Source organism: Zootoca vivipara, chromosome 6 (assembly GCF_963506605.1).
Source record: "Zootoca vivipara chromosome 6, rZooViv1.1, whole genome shotgun sequence".
NCBI classification, from domain to species: domain Eukaryota; kingdom Metazoa; phylum Chordata; class Lepidosauria; order Squamata; family Lacertidae; genus Zootoca; species Zootoca vivipara.
In genome coordinates, this window is record NC_083281.1 from 94,584,105 (window position 1) to 94,600,994 (window position 16,890).

Consider the following 16,890-nt stretch of genomic DNA (forward strand, 5'->3'; position numbering starts at 1 on the left):
TCTGGGTCTTTGCTGGTCTTGTGCTCCTCCTCCTCCTCCTCTTCCTCCTTGATTTCTCCATTGCAGTTGGTGAATGCTTAGATTTGTATGTTGTCTTCACACCTCAGGGGTCTCCTGAAACCAAGGCAGATGAGGCTTTGGAAACGGGTGAGAAGAGCCCAGCAGAGGACTCTGGAGATGAGCAGGTGCCCAGCAGCGAGAAGGAAGAGGAGCAAGCTTTCCTTGTCAGCCTCTACAAGTTCATGAAGGACCGCCACACGCCCATCGAGAGGGTGCCTCACCTCGGCTTCAAACAGAGTACGTCCCTTGCCGTCCATTTCTGTTTCCCTCCGTTCCCCATTTTCCGGTGTCAAATTCAGTTCTCCACACTTCTGCAGATATTTCCATAATTTTATCTTGCCTTAAAAAAAAAGGTATGTATTATTCCGATTCTTCTGGTGCCTTAGGAAGGTCCAAGGAACCCTCAGCCACTGGAATTTGAACATGGTCCCTCTGAAGCTGGAGGAGGGGCAAATGCTAACATAATGTAGCGGTTCTAAAAAATAAATTAAAAAACCAGGCATGGGGGAGGTTTAAGCCTTTCCACTCCAGCCCTTGGTCTTGGTAACCCCCACCACCCCATGTGTCAATGATTATTTTTTTAAAAAAACCCAAAACCACCTCATATTGGTTCGAGTGCTAATTGCTCTCTGTGTGGTGTGTTTCATTTTTTAACCTCCCCTCCCTGTGCCTTGGTTCATTTGTTTAAAAGCCCATGTAATAAGTGATCAGACCCTTTAATTTCATTAGGCTCAACCTTTCAAGCACAACTTTGCAGCCATGAGGACTAGAGGCTTGCTTAAATGAAACCTTTGATCTTCAGGAAGGAGGTTTTCTGCACTTCTAAGGAACTGCAGTCTGTTGTTATCTCTCGCTATGCTGATTCCCGGATATGTTTGTTTCTAGTTAACCTGTTTAAGATCTACAAAGTTGTGGAAAAGCTGGGAGCCTACGAACTGGTAAGAAGAAATTACGAATCTATCCATCATCTATCTATCATTTTAATTCTATCAATGCTTTTAATGATTGGTTTCTAAAATGTTTTTAGCAGTTGTTTTTATCTGTAAGCTGCCTTGATTCTGACAAGGAAAAAGCCCGTGGTATAAATAAATTTATAATTATTATTGAGGCAAGTCGTAGCAGATTAGCTAAGGCTGCTCTATCTATACAGTGCCTTGGGTGCCTTATTTGTGTCCCATGGTTGTACTAAACATGCCCATAGCAGCAAGCAACAGAACATAAAGCTAAAAAACACTATTTTCATATTGGTTTACAGTGGTACCTCGGTTTAAGAACAGCCCTGTTTATGAACTATTTGGTATACGAACTCCGCAAAACCGGAAGTAGTGTTTCGGTTTGCGAACTTTACCTCGCCCCATGAACGGAATCTGAACAGTGGAAGGGCACCGGCAGCGGGAGGCCTCATTAGGGAAAGCGCGCCTCGGTTTAAGAACGGCTTTGGTTTAAGAATGGACTTTTGGAACGGATTAAGTTTGTAAACCGAGGTACCACTGTATTATCACCATACAATATACCATACAAATATAACAGCTACCAGTTTCTGTAAGTAGTAAGAAAGGACATACATACTACAACTAACACTGTTGCCATGAAAATATTATTCCAGTTTTTGGTGAGATGGGGACATAACTGACAGCCTGTTTGCTTGGGATACCTTGTAAGTTTGAACCAAATCTCCAGTGGATTGATTGATTGAATGATTTAGTTTGTTTATACACTACCTTTCCACAGCAAAGTGATGCTCACAGCTGTATGAAGAGCAAGGGGGGGGTAGGTGAGGGAGAGAGAGGCCAGCCAGCTCTGGTGGGCAAAAGGGGACTCTTAAGCCCAGCATAGGAGTTGGGTGTGAGGTGGGGGGAATCAGAGGAGTTCTGCAAACACAAATAAAAACATTGTTTGCGAAACAAACCCTTACCTCAAGCAAGGCAACAGCTGCAGCACACATTTAACACACTATCATACCACTTCAAAGAGTCATAGAATCCCCCCAAAGAATCATGGGAAATGTCGCTTGCTAAGGGTGCTAAGATTCCCAGAGTTCCCTGGGAAGAGGGATGGATTGTTCAACCATTCTGGGAACGGCATCTCTGAGAGGGGGATTGTGGTCTCCCTGCAGCACCCTTAGCAAACTGCACTTCCTGGGAAGCCATGACTGTTTAAAGTGGTATAGTACCAGGTGGCGCTGTGGGTTAAACCACTGAGCCTAGGGCTTGCCGATCAGAAGGTCGGTGGTTCGAATCCCCGCAACGGGGTGAGCTCCCGTTGCTCGGTCCCAGCTCCTGCCAACCTAGCAGTTCAAAAGCACATCAAAGTGCAAGCAGATAAATAGGTACTGCTCTGGCGGGAAGGTAAACAGCGTTTCCGTGTGCTGCTCTGGTTCGCCAGAAGCAGCTAAGCCAGCTCCCTCGGCCAATAATGTGAGATGAGCGTTGCAACCCCAGAGTCGGTCACGACTGGACCTAATGGTCAGGGGTCCTCTTTTACTGCTTTAAGTGCATAGTGCAGATAGGGCGCTAGTGAGATGCCATTCCTGTTATTGTTGCTGTAATTTAGGGCAACTTCTTTAGGGCAACCTCATTATTGCAAACTACCTTTTGAATCTTGAAGCTGAGAGAGGCTAAGAAGAAGCTGCCCGCTGGATCAGATCAAATGCTCATTTAGTCCAGCATCCTGTAGCCTGTGGTCACAATGGCAGGACTGGAGGGCAGGAGCACTCTCAAAATGGTGTTCCCCAGCAACTGGCATTCTTCTTACCCCCATCCCGCAAAGGGATGGTTTATCTTTTCTTGTGAATTGTGAATGTTTGTGTGTTCGTAATACTGTACCAACTTGCCCTTCACCCCCTCTTGGCACCTCGGGGCTTCACTCGATTGCTTCCCATTGTAGGTCACAGGCAGGCGTCTTTGGAAGAACGTGTATGACATATTGGGGGGCAGCCCAGGGAGCACCAGCGCTGCTACTTGCACACGGAGGCATTACGAGAGGTATGGGACTGCTGCTGCTGCTGCTGCTGCTTCTCTTTTCTCTTTTCGCCTTTGCCACCCTGGACCCCTCCAGATGTTGCTGGACTGTGCTGGCTGGGTCTGATGGGAGTTGTAGTCCAGCCATGACATTTGGAGGACCCCACTTCAGCTCCCCGGGCAAGACAGTGGATCTAAATGCTGCACCCACTTGAACAGCAAATAAGCAAAGCCTTTAGTAAAATACATTAGTAAGTCAACAGATCAATCATCCACAACTTTAATTTCAGTTACAGGTAGGTAGCCGGGTTGGTCTGCCGTAGTCTGAGGAAGTGTGCATGCACATGAAAGCTCATACCAATAACAAACTTAGTTGGTCTCTAAGGTGCTACTGGAAGGATTTATTTTATTTTGTTTTGAACCTTAGTTTCGTGCTCTTTTAATTTTTTGGACTATTTTGCTTCTGGTGTGTTTCAGTAATAGGGGAGGAAAAGGTCACTTTCTCTTCCTTTCTAAGTATCTATGCCAGTTCCTTCTAAGAATCAAAAACCTCTGGTTTAATAAACAGAACTATTTTGCACTTCCTTCGGTATCTTCAAAAGGCACCTCATGGTGATGTGCTTGCTTTTATTTAAATGTAACTCACCAGGGGAATAGCATGGGGGGGCTTCTGGGGCGACCGCCCCGGGCACATTGGGTGTGTGTGTGTGTGCTGTTCACACTGCCCTCCCCGAGCCAGCCCTGCACCGGTGTCTCACTTTGGTGGCAGGGGCTGTCCAGGCGCAGGGGGCTCCTTTGCCCTCCGCTCGCTGCCCCCTGGCGAGGGTGCATACTTCCTCCCTGGGGTGGGTGGGTGGGGTGTGTGATCATGATCTGCTGAGTTTAAAGCCATTCATGGCTCTGCAGTAAAGTATACCTAGTCAAAGCTCATAACTTGGGCTTATCAATGCTTTAGCATGTTTTGCTCCATATGTATTGTTGTGACGTGGGGTTTGTGATTTCAGCTCTCTTGACAAAACATGCTGGAGACAGTTCTCTAGTAACAGCTCTTTATTAAAGTGAACAAGACTGACTGTGAGGGCAGGAAGGCTACATTTATAGGGACAGGGGACTAGCTAGGAAGGGATACATTTTGGAGGGAACAATATCAGGCAATCACTGTGCTGCCTTTTGGAGGGAACCAATAAGACAGAGGATCCAAATACAGCAGCTTAAATGAACCAATAGTAGCTGTACCCTCTGGAACCAAAAGGCAGTAACTTTATCCTAATGCAAATACAGACAATAATAATACAGATATAAAATCCTTTGACTCAATACACAACACCCCTCCCCCCCTAGTGAGCACAGCAGACGTAATCCCTCAGGTACTGTGGGGTCCTACAACTTCTACTTGATCTCCTGCCAACGGGTGTTGCAGGTTCTGGATTGGGTGTTACCTGTGGTGGAGGGGCTGCTATAGGGGTTTCGTCAGGAACAGATGGAGTCCCAGACATCTCAGGGTCCCCTACCTGTACCTCGTCATCCTGAGGACTAGCAGACCCTGGTTCATTTGCTGAAGCCCCTGGTGACTGCACCTCTGGACCATCTTCACTCTGGTCTTGCAGCTGTGCGTCATTAGCCAGGGATGAATTATCTGACTCCTCCCTGCTGAGCGCCCGGCGCCTCAGCTGATCTATATGTCTCTTCCAAACTTGCCCATTTTCCAAGGTCACATAATAGGACACAGGTCCACTAGCCCGGGTGATCACACCGGCCACCCACCGCGGACCTCGTGAATAGTTCCTCACCCAGACCAGATCTTCAGGGGCGAGATACCTTGTTGTGTCAGTCTCAGCCTGGGGGGTTGCTCTTGAATTACGGTTTGGCATTTTATCTGGGTGGACATAATCCAGCACCGTTACCAGTCTTCTACCTAAGAGCAGCTCGGCTGGCGACTTGCCCGTCGCAGTACACGGCGTCGCATGCTGCAAAAATAACATTCGCGCAATGCGAGCCGACCAGTTACCCTCCATTAAGCGCGCAATGGATTCTTTGGCTGTTCTTACCATGCGCTCAGCCTGCCCATTGGAGGATGGGTGAAAGGGCGCGGATGTGACCCCTCTTATGAAGTTATCAGCCAAGAATGCCCTGAATTCTTGGGATACAAAAGCTGCCCCATTATCTGATACAATGGTCTCAGGTAACCCGTGGGTTGCAAACAGCTGCCTCAACACCTTGATTACGGCAGCTGATGCCATGCTAGGGACCATCGCCACTTCTAACCATTTGGAATATGCATCAACGATAACCAAAAAGACCTTCCCTTGGAATGGCCCCGCAAAATCTATGTGCAGCCGGCTCCAGGGAGTCCTGGACTGCTCCCACCAGTGGACTGGTGCTCTGGCCACTTCTGGCCGCACCTCTTGGCATGCCTTGCATGTTCGTACCCATTGTTCTATGTTCTGGTCCATTCCAGGCCACCACACATAACATCGGGCTAGCGACTTCATCCTGACCATTCCCGGGTGTCCCATGTGAAGCGTCTCAAGAACCCTGTTTCTCAGTGGTGCTGGGATGATCACCCTATCTCCCCATAGGAGACAACCCTTATGCATGGACAATTCGTGCTGCCTTGTCGCATAAGGCCTGAATTTTTCTTCATGCGGACCACCTGGCCACCCCCTCCCCACCCAAGTGAGCACACGGGAGAGAACAGCATCTTTCCTCGTTTTCTCAGCTATGTCAGTAGCTGTTACAGGAGCCCCCGGAAGTGTTTCTAGCATCATAATGTGCTCCGCTGGAGCAGGATCCTCATTGCTCCCGCCAGGAAGGGGCAATCGACTCAGCGCATCAGCGTGGCACAACTGTTTCCCCGGCACATGGGTCAAGGTGTACTGGAACCCATTCAGGAATATTGACCAACACAACATTCTGGGGGAGAGAATTTGTGGCGTTTGTTTGTTTGGGTTGAACAACCCTAACAGTGGTTTGTGGTCCGTTTCAATGGAGAAATGGCGACCGTACAAATAATCATAGAACCTTTTGATTCCTGACACAATTGCTAGTGCCTCTTTATCAATTTGAGCATAGTTGCGCTCCGTGGGTGACAACGTACGGGAATAGAAAGAGATGGGCTTTTCCGACCCATCCGGTTCCCTATGACTCAGCACAGCCCCCAGGCCGTATTGAGAGGCATCACATGCCAGGACCAGCGGCTTCGACTCATCATAATGAGCAAGGACGCTCCTGCTACTCAGCATTTCTCGCAAGGAGTCAAAAGCCTTCTGCTGCTCCCGCCCCCAGCGCCACACATTCTTTTTCTGCAAAAGTCTATATAATGGTTCAGCTACCGAAGCTTTCTGGGGTAAGAACGAATGATAAAAGTTAATAAGTCCCAGGAATGACTGCAACTCCGTCTTGTTCTGTGGTCGTGGTGCCTCGATGATGGCCTTAATCTTAGCATCTGTGGGGTGGATGCCTGATGCATCAATTTTAAACCCCAAGAAATCCACAGTTGGCACCCCAAAACTGCATTTTTCTTTTTTCAGTTGCAACCCCACCTCCTTGAACTTGAGCAACACTGCACGGACACGTGCAACCAGTTCCTGTGGGTCTTTTCCAGCAATCAAAACGTCATCAAAAAATGGCAAGACCCCCGGCAGACCTCTTAACAGGCGTTCCATGAGCCCTTGAAAAATCCCTGGGGCCACACAAACTCCGAACTGTAATCTGTTAACTCTGAACGCCCCTTTATGTGTGACAATAGTCTGTGCTTCCGCTGATTGTGGGGTTACTGGCAGCTGTTGGTAAGCTTGTGCCAGGTCAATTTTGGCGAACACCTTGCCCCCAGCCAGTTTAGCCAACAGATGTGATATGACTGGAATGGGGTATGAGTTTCCCCTGAGTGCCTTATTGATAGTACATTTGTAATCTGCACATATCCTGACTTCCCCATTTGCTTTAAGGGGCGTGACGATTGGAGTCTCCCACTTAGCAGAGTCCACGGGTGAGAGAACTCCCTGCTTGACCAATTTATCCAGCTCTGCCTCGATCTTGGGTTGCAGTGCAAATGGCACTCGCCTTGGTTTGAGTCGGATTGGGGCCACCCCGGGATCCAACTCGAAGTCAACTGGGGGCCCTTTATAACAACCCAGTTTTCCATTAAAGAGACCAGCAAATTCCTTGCATAATGCCTCGCTCATCTCAGGGCAGGTTTGGATTGAATTTAGCCCTGAGATACTCAGTCCCAGGGCTGGGAACCAGTCAGTGCTCAGGAGACTGGGGCGACTGCCCTTCGCAATCACCAGTTTGAGTACAGCCTGTTTGTCCCGGAACTGTACTCTCACGGCACACATTCCCATAACATGGATGCGGCCTGCTGAGTACGACTGCAAGGTTGCCGGGAAGGGCTCCAGAGGGGGCAACTTACCCCTGGGGAAGAATGTCTTCGCGGTCTGGTCCGACATGATGGTGAATGCAGATCCGGAGTCCACCTCCATGTCGCACTGCTGACCCTCAATCTTCACCTTGACGTGTGCCTTGCCTTGCGCTGGAAACTGCACGGCCCTCCCGTTGATCTCCGTTACGTAGTGGCAGTCCTTTAGAAAATGAGGTGCTGTGGGCAGTCTGCGATGCTCCAGTCTAGGTGCTCCTGTCGCTCCCGACACCGCCGATCTACAGACCCTGGCGATGTGACCCGTCTTTCCGCACGTCCGGCACATAGCATCCCTGAAACGACAACTCTTTCGCTCATGGTTTCCGCCACAACCTGGGCAACTGCCTCGGCGATCTTTGTGCACTGTGCAGGCCTGACGCACCAACTCGACCCCAAGGACTGGGCTCTGGCTCGGAGTAGCCTCTAGCTCGTCCATGGCATGCGCAACTTCTATCTGTGGCTTAGTGGCCTTGCGACTGGCATCAAGCTCCTCTCTTTCATAATTCTCCGTGGCGGTGGCCTCCTTCAAGGCTGAAGCAAGGGTAACCTCTTCTTTAGCCACGATGCGTCTTCTGGCTTTCTTGCTGCTCAGACCACCAATAAACCGATCCAGGAGAGTCTCTTCCAGATTTTGAAAGCCGCAGTGCTGAGCGAGCTTCCGGAGTTCAGCCAGAAATGCGGATACAGACTCCCCAGCACGCTGCTGCCTCTTATGGAACTCCATCCGCCGGGCCATCTTGGTCTCAGTAGGCGCCAAGTGGCTTGTTAGGCAGGCAAGAATATCTTTGAGAGATGTCTCACTCAGCTTCGCTGGAGCAAGTAATGCCTTGGCCAGCTTGAAGGTCTCGGGCCCACAGTAGCTCAGGAATGTGGCCCTTCTTTTGCTGGCATCGGTGATCCCTTGAGCCACTGCAAAGAACTCAAAGCGTTCAACGTAGTCTTCCCACGTGTGGGGCTCTGATGGCTGGAAGGACTCCAATACCCTTGGACTCTCCATTGTCCTAGCGGGCAGGGTCGTCTTCTCAGCTGGCCAGTGAGTCTTGTTCTACGCTGCAATCCGGACTCTGAGGCAGGGCTGTGTTTAACCGCTCCTCAGCATTCCGGATCCCATCCTCGTCGCCAGTTGTTGTGACGTGGGGTTTGTGATTTCAGCTCTCTTGACATAATATGCTGGAGGCAGTTCTCTAGTAACAGCTCTTTATTAAAGTGAACAAGACTGACTGTGAGGGCAGGAAGGCTACATTTATAGGGACAGGGGACTAGCTAGGAAGGGATACATTTTGGAGGGAACAATATCAGGCAATCACCGTGCTGCCTTTTGGAGGGAACCAATAAGACAGAGGATCCAAATACAGCAGCTTAAATGAACCAATAGTAGCTGTACCCTCTGGAACCAAAAGGCAGTTACTTTATCCTAATGCAAATACAGACAATAATAATACAGATATAAAATCCTTTGACTCAATACACAACATGTATAATTTTGGCAAGGAGTAGCTGTGGTCTAAACCACTGAGCCTCTTGGGCTTGCCGATCGGAAGGTCGGGGGTTTGAATCCTCGTGATGGGGTGAGCTCCCGTTGCTCTGTCCCAGCTCCTGCCAACCTAGCAGTTCGAAAGCACGTCAAAGTGCAAGTAGAAAAATAGGTACTGCTCTGGCGGGAAGGTGAATGGCTTTTCCGTGCGTTGCTCCGGTTCGCCAGAAGCGGCTTAGTCATGCTGGTCACATGACCTGGAAAAACTGACTATGGACAAACGTCGGCTCCCTCGGCCAGTAGAGCGAGATGAGCGCTGCAATCCCAGAGTCGTTCGCAACTGGACTTAACTGCCCGGGGTCCTTTACCTTTTAGTTCAATGGAGAAAGGGCAGGTAATTATTCTAAAACTGAGCTTTCACTGGCAACTTTGGGCTGGAGATACTGCCTGTGTATTTCAAACACACAACCATGAGGACTAGACTAGACGCTTTCTTTAAAGTTTTAAAATGACAGCTGGGATTCTTCGGATTCAAAAATCTGCTGCGTTTGGCAGAATCTGTGGGAAATTCTGCATGTGTGGATTGGCTGTGAGGCTGAGGATTTTCAATAGCGGGGTGTGGCTGGCTGGCCGATGGCCCCTCCCAATGTCATGATGTTCTTTTCATTAGCTTGCATCTGCTTCTCAGGCTGGTCCTCCCGTATGTCCGGCACCTGAAAGGCGAAGACGACAAACCCCTGCCGCCTGCCAAGCCCCGAAAGCAGTACAAGGTGTCCAGAGAGCCAAAGGGGGCCAAAGGGAATGGACCTGTGGAGAAGAAGAGGGCCAAGAAGGAGAAGCTGAGGGACCAGGTAAAGCAGGGCTCTCCCACAGCTTGTGGAGTTCAGGTGCTAAAACACTGGGGCAGTGTAATTTTGGGGGACCTTATGCCTCCCGTTCCCTGGTCTGTTTCTGGGCTAATAAATAGCACCAATCCCTTTGGCTTGGAATATTTTTGGAGCTTGACTGCCCTCTAGTGGTCACTCAGGAACAACACCTTCATCTGATTTGCTTTGCCTGTTAATTCTCCTCAGGTGTCAAAGGCTAGGGTAAATTGGCGTGTGTACCTGTCCAGCACTTGATATCTCATAGGACTTCAGGGGTGGTTTGGAGGTAATGGCCTTGTGGGTCAGAGGTGCTGTCACTGGTCTAGGAGGCTGAGCAGGAAGATCCGCAAATGTGGGGGTGGAGGAGCAGGATTGGCAGGGCAGGCAGGCAGCAATGGCCTTTGGCTTGGAAACTGGTAAATCTTAGAAGCGTGTAGCACAGTTGTCTGGAACCTTGTGGCCTCCCGATGTTGCTGAACTACAGCTCCCATAAACCCCTGCAAGGAGTGGTGGTGGTCAGGAATGATGGGAGTTGTGGTTCAGCACCATCCAGAGGGCTGAAGTTTCCCCATACCTGGTTTATCTGGGTTGCTGTGTATTCTGCAGTGTTTGGCATTGGATCAGAACTCTGGTTCCTAATACAGTCATACTTCTGGATACGAATGCTGCAGGTTGCATACAACACGGGTGACGAACGCGCTGAACCCAGAAGTAACAGAACGGGTTACTTCCGGTTTGGCAATTTGCACATGCGCAGACCCACCGAATGACGTCATGCGCAGAAGCACTGAATCGCGCAGCGAGCATGCGTAGATTCAGCGCTTCAGGTTGAGTACTGCTCTGGTTGCGTACGGGCACTCCGGAACGGATCTCGTTCGCATCCAGAGGTACCACTGTAATGGTCTGTAAAATGTAAGTTTCAAGCCTTTCTTAACCCGGAGGGGAACCTGCTGAAATCTTGGAAGTCTGAAGATTCCTGTGAGGGACAGGGGATATCGCGAAGTCCCTCCCCTCCTGAGTTCAAGCCCATCCCCGAGCACAGGGGAAAGCAGAGAGAGTTCCGATTCCAGTGGGGAAGCAGGAAGTCGTGTCCGAGGCTCAGGCAAGGTAGCGGAGCCAGGGTCTCAGGTGGAACAGGAAGGGGCAAATAAGGGGGGGGAGACCCATCCCCCCAACTCCGGAATTGCGCAGAAAGAGGAGAGGAAAGAGGATGGGTCTACCAAAGCTTTTGTGTTGGAGAAAGACGCGCCAAAAGCCATTCGGAGGTTCTGAACCCGACTGAACACATAGCTCCGTGTATATAGCAATGACTTCAGCACTGTAAATACGCAGCACCAATAAAAGAATAAAATGCAGAGCTGTGTAGAGTCGTTACTCTGAAGTATCCCGCTCCGGCCACTGTGACAATTCCCATCTGCCAAAAGGCAGGGTTTTGAGGCACCATGTAGAAAATAGTGTGCAAAAGCATTTTTATTTGCATCATTTAATTCAGGCTGCAATAGGTTGATTTAGTTCATTTTCTTGCTTCATGTGCAGAGAACACACAGCCCTGAGTTTCTGAGCTGTAAAGAGAGTAGTAGTAAGGAATATGCTCTGCACCCTCTTGTGGGGTGAAAACATCAGCAGGGTGGGGGGGGGGGTTGGCATGCTGGCTGGGGCTGAGGCAAGTTGCAGTCCAAGGCAGCCGGAGGGAACTCAGTTCACTGGCTTAACTTTCCATGGACCACAGTCCATGTTATTAAGGGCATGAAGTGCAGTTCTGAACTGGCAAGTGCGGAAGGAACAGACAAGGATTCCTTGGAAGCGAAACAGCTGCAGCGACCAATTAACAGTACACCTGGGGCTGCACCACTATGCGCTCCATTCGCCAACCAATGGATGGAAACATTTCCTGTAGCCCAAGTTGCCTTCCCCATTCCTGACAGGTCCCAATCTCCACCTGTACCGTAAATGTCTCTTTTGGTTGCAGATCTTGCCAGAGAAGCCGACCCTGGATGCTGCCTCTGCCGCCAAGCCTGCCAGCGACCCTGAGCAGAGCCCACTGGAAGAGCAGCCCGAGGGGTGCCTCTCTCTTCCAGGCTGCGAGGCCTCTGAGAGCCAGGCTCCTGATGCCTGCCGTGGCAACTGCTGTGCCTATGGCTGCTCCGAGGCCTACAAGCGGCTCTTCTCTAGCTTCTACTTCAAAGGGAACCATGGCATCATGTCTCCCTTGGCCAAGAAGAAGCTCCTGGCTCAGGTTAGCAAGGATGAGTCCCTGTATTGTCACCAGAAGCACCTCAGCCACTGCCCAGAGTACAAGAAGGCAGTGTACAAGATCCCTGGCTTGGACACAGAGGCTGGTCCCAAGAACCCGCTGGCCACCAACCTCCACCCAAAAGAGGGGCAAACTCCAGTGCGGGAGGTGGACAGGTCCATTGGCTCAGCTGGTTCCTCTCAGCCCTCGAAAGCCAGCGAAGGGGAGTTGAAAGCATCCCCGAGCCTCACGGAGGGCCACCTGCCTCAGAAAGCAGATGATGCTTGCTGTGGGGGCCACGCATCGCCTGGTCTACCTCTCGTCAGGGGCTACTTCCATGCATCCCGAGGTGAGGTCATGAAACCCATAAGTTGCCATCCTCTTCGAGGACCAGTGGAGTATTATGGTGGCTTTAAGAATTTCCCGGAGGTGGCAGCAGCTTCTGCCTATCAGCAGCCTGGCAGCGACGTGCCGTTGAGTCGCCTGCCTCAGAAAAAGCAGGAAGGCCCCGAGGACCAGCCAGAAGATCTCCGCCGGAAGCCAAGTCAGCCTCTGCCCTCCTGGAGAGGGGATGGTCAGCAGCAAACCTCCCCCTTCCAGGTGAGCAGCCCCGGGGGCAAGAGAAGCTCCTCCCCCTTTCCCCACGCCAAGCCCTCGTGGGTGCCCCCAGGGGCCAACCTGGCCAAGGTCAGCCCGCAAGTCCTTAAGAATGGAGGCCATTCAGTTTCTCAAGCACAGGCCAGCAGTTTGGCTCAGAGGAAACGAGCCATGGAAGAGGAGGTGTTCCTGCATGGCAAGAGGCTGAAGGCCGTCACCCCTTTCGTCAAGGAGGCGCAGTCCAGCAATGGGCTGGAGCGTGGCAGTTCCCCAAGCAGCCAGCAGGCGGTGGCAAAGCCCAAGGTTGCTGTGCCGAGTTCAGGTTTTCCAGTTGCTCCCGTGCCTCAGGTTCAGGATATGTACAAAGGGACGATGTTGAGGCTCCCTGTGAACTTTAGCACCCCGGGGGAGCACTTAAAAGGGCAGTCGGCCTCACTGATTCCTTCCCTGTCCATCAGTCCATTCATTATCCCGGCCTTCCCCACCCCGTTATTAACTGCTTCCGTTCAGCCGTCTGACCTGTGCCAGCCGCTGGCCCACTACCCCACCTCTTACGACAGTGTGCTCCGCCACCGTCTCTACCCAGTTTCAACGTGGCACAGCCAGCCAGCTTACGCATCCCCCCATGTGTCAGCCTTCCACCGGAACACCAAGCTGTAGCCACCAGCCCGGAACCCCTCGGGGGTTGCAGAGTTTTTGGACCAGGCACACCACAAGTTGCAATCCGCAGCTGCGCTGCATTGCCAGTATTTGAGACTGCCAGTCTTTGAAGGCTCTTCCTTGGAAAAGCAGCAGGGATGCAACTGTTAGGACCGTGTAATTTTCATTTTTAAACAAGAACCAAACACTCCCACTCACCCACAAAACCCTTGAACTTTGAAATGTATTTGTATCTGGTATGATATGCAAATAATGTGCGCAAAAGAACAACCACCACCATTAGGGAACAAAGCTCCTATAAAGATAGATTTATATCTGTGGTAGTGCTGGGCGCAATTCCATTCTGATTCTTTCATACATTATAAACACAAGTGCCTAGTCCTCAAGGTCTCTGTTTGAGCTTGGCTGTGGGGGAGGGGCTGAGGGTGGCTCCCTTTGTGCAGAGAGGTGCCCTGATCCTGCTCAGAGGGGAGGGGAGCTTACTGGCCAGCAAGCAGCACTCTGTGCGTGAACAGAATCCTCTCTGCAGGCGTGGGAAGAAAAGAATCCCGGCCAATCAATGGGATCCATGTCCAGTTAAGTGCACTGCACCATGGGCCCTGGGAGTTGAGGGGGGAAGAGAGGCTCTGGGGTGCATCTGTGCCCCCCCTTTTCTGGGGAATGCCAGGGTTGGTTGCAGCTCTCAGCGCTGCAACCTGTAAAACGTCTCCTCTTTCAAGACTCCTTTTCATCCCCTAAGTGCTTCTAGTCTCCTCGCTCAGGTTAGTTCTGCAGCACCTGCCAAAGAGAAAGGCTGTCCTATATCCATTCAATGGGGCTTACCCCACCCTTCCATTTCCATCGCCAGGAATGGGAAATCATGGGGTGGGGGTGGGGGTGTTGATGTGAGACAGGTACACTATTCCCTAAATACATTTTTCTCCTCACAGCCCAACGTGGAAATAAATAAACTGAAGGCACCTTTCACCTGTCATCCAAAATAATAATAATAATATAATAATAATAATAATAATAATAATAATAATAATAATTTATTATTTATACCCCGCCCATCTGGCCGGGTTCCCCCAGCCACTCTGGGCGGCTTCCAACAAAACATTAAATCAAGCATTAAAAGCTTCCCTAAACAGGGCTGCCTTGAGATGCCTTCTAAAGGTCTGGTAATTGTTGTTCTCTTTGACCTCTGGTGGGAGGGCATTCCACAGGGCGGGTGCCACTACCGAGAAGGCCCTCGGTAAAAAGGTTTACATTCTGGGTGTGTAAATGCAAACAAGTCTTTGTCCTCGTGTGTCTTGAGTGAATTGCAGCTGTGGTACTGCCTCTCTGGATTTTGAATGGGGGGAGCATTTTCAGGATGACTCCTAGAAAAAGAACAGCCAGCCTCCCACTTCAGATCATTCTCCCCATTGACAGTAGCTGAAGGTTCCAGTTGTGCCCTATGCATCAGAATTAAAGGTCCACAGTGGTGATTGATTGAAAGCCCTGAGTGGTAATTCTTACAGAGTTGCAGCAGGTGTCCTCCAGCCAGGGCAGCTAAGAGAGCTTTTTGTGTTGTGCTGGCTATGATTGGCTGACTCATTTGTGACTGACAAAGCTTCTTGAAAGGGGTGTCTGCTAACTCCTGGAGGTGCAGCAACTTCTGGAGAAGGGAGTGTTTTGAGATTAAAACTGGAAGCCCATTCAGTCCTCTGCTAAGAGAAATTGGCAGAATTTTAAAAATACTTGCAAGCGCTCTGAAGATGCAAGCCTATGTACTTAATTTGCAATGGGTCCTGTCAGATGGGTGTGTTTAGCCTGGATAAGAGGAGACAGAGGAATTATGAGAGCCACTTTCAAATATCCACATGTCACATGGAAGATGAAGCAAGCTGGTTTTCTCCTGCTCCAGAACCAGTGGCTTCAGGTTACAAGAAAGGAGATTCTGACACTGGGAAGATCTTTGATGGTAAGAGCTGTTTGACGGTGGAATGGACTCCCTTGGGAGGTGGACGCTCCTTCACTGGAGGTTTCTAAGTGAGAGGTTGGATGGGCGCCTGTCATGTAGGACCTAGATGAGATTTCTCCATTGCAGAGTTTGAACCTTGGGGTCCCTTCCAACTCTACAATTCTATGATTCTACATGGTGGCAGTGGCAGTCAACCAGTGACAGACTGCCATTTTCTCCCTCTCCCTTTCCCCAAGAGCCGACACAAGCACAAACTTAAAATAGTTGTGGACCACTAAGGTCTGCAAAGATCAGATAGACTGCTCTATCATTACCTTGTGAAAGTTGAAATAAAAAATTATTTTTTAAAAAAAAATTATGAAAGTTTGATTGCCCTGATATAGAGAGTTTTATTTAAAATTGTACAGCAGTCTGGTGCAACTACTCTTCTGTAAGCAAGTGAAAGTAATTCCTTTCTCACAGCAGAAGGGTATCCTGCAACAGAGAGTCCTTGGAGCACCCCACAAGCGCCTAACCTTGGCTCCCATAGATAGATAGATACATAGATAAGATTAGATAGAGCCAGTGTGGTGGCGTGGTTAAGAGTGGTAGACTCGTAATCTGGGGAACCGGGTTTGCATCTCCGCTCCTCCACATGCAGCTGCTAGGTGACCTTGGGCTAGTCACACTTCTCTCAGCCCCACTCTCAGCCCCACTCACCTCACAGAGTGTTTGTTGTGGGGGGAGGAAGGGAAAGGAGATTGTTAGCTGCTTTGAGACTCCTTCGGGTAGTGATAAAGTGGGATATCAAATCCAAACTCTTCTTTATTGTCATTGTCACATACAGAACAACGAAGTTGAAAAAAACCTCTACATCAGACATTCAAAACCAACAAGCCTGCTATCCCATCCTGATTAGCCCCCCCGACTGATATCCCATAATTAAATACAATATACCCCCATAAAGTCCTGCCAACCCAGCAGTTTGAAAGCACATCAAAGTGCAAGTAGATACCGTGTTTCCCCTTTTTTAATACGTAGTCATTAAGTAAGCCATGGCAGGATTTCTAGGCATGTGCGAAACGTAAGACATACCCCGAAAATAAGGTTTGAGACCATGTGGGAGGGGGTGCATGAATTGAGCGCGTTGCCAGGCGAGCCGCGCTGGGAGCCTCCCCGCTCTTCCCAGGACTTTTTTCCACTCGGGCCGAGCGCCCGGACAGGGAAACCCCCCGGCGCCGGGAGCGCTGCTGGCCCCTTCCGCGCCTCTGGAGCATTGTGGGCTGCATGGCCCAAGGCTGAGCGGTGACGGGAGGCCCGCTGGCCCTTCCATGCCGCCAGAGCAACGGACGGCGGCGGGAGCGCTGCTGGCCCCTTCCACTCCTCTAGAGCGTCGTGGGCTGCATGGCCCAAGGCTGAGCGGCAACGGGAGGCCTGCGGGCCCTTCCGTGCCGCCGGGGCAATGGGTGGCGGCGGGAGCGCTGCTTGCCCCTTCCGCGCCTCTGGAGCGTCGTGGGCTGCATGGCCCAAGGCTGAGCGGCAATGGGAGGCGTGCGGGCCCTTTCACGCCGCCGGGGCAACGGACGGCTTTTTTTCTAGCTGCTTTTAAAAACAAGGCGCTGGACTGGAGGCACCTTTGGTTTGGTCCGCCTGGGCTCTTTCTGTTTAAGCGCGGGAGAACAGTTCTTCGGAGAGGCTC

The 16,890-nt window shown here is 50.6% G+C and overlaps 1 protein-coding gene across 1 annotated transcript in view; it reads left to right on the forward strand.

The window, feature by feature from the left end:
* Nucleotides 1-13,603, forward strand: part of ARID5A (AT-rich interaction domain 5A) — a 33,097-nt gene extending 19,494 nt beyond the window's left edge. The window contains exons 3-7 of the mRNA XM_035117546.2: nucleotides 108-297; nucleotides 946-998; nucleotides 2,947-3,044; nucleotides 9,600-9,762; nucleotides 11,747-13,603. Coding sequence (XP_034973437.1) covers nucleotides 108-297; nucleotides 946-998; nucleotides 2,947-3,044; nucleotides 9,600-9,762; nucleotides 11,747-13,267 — 2,025 coding nt within the window. The 3' untranslated portion in view covers nucleotides 13,268-13,603. The remainder of the gene's footprint in view (nucleotides 1-107; nucleotides 298-945; nucleotides 999-2,946; nucleotides 3,045-9,599; nucleotides 9,763-11,746) is intronic.
* The last annotated feature ends 3,287 nt before the right edge of the window (nucleotides 13,604-16,890 follow it).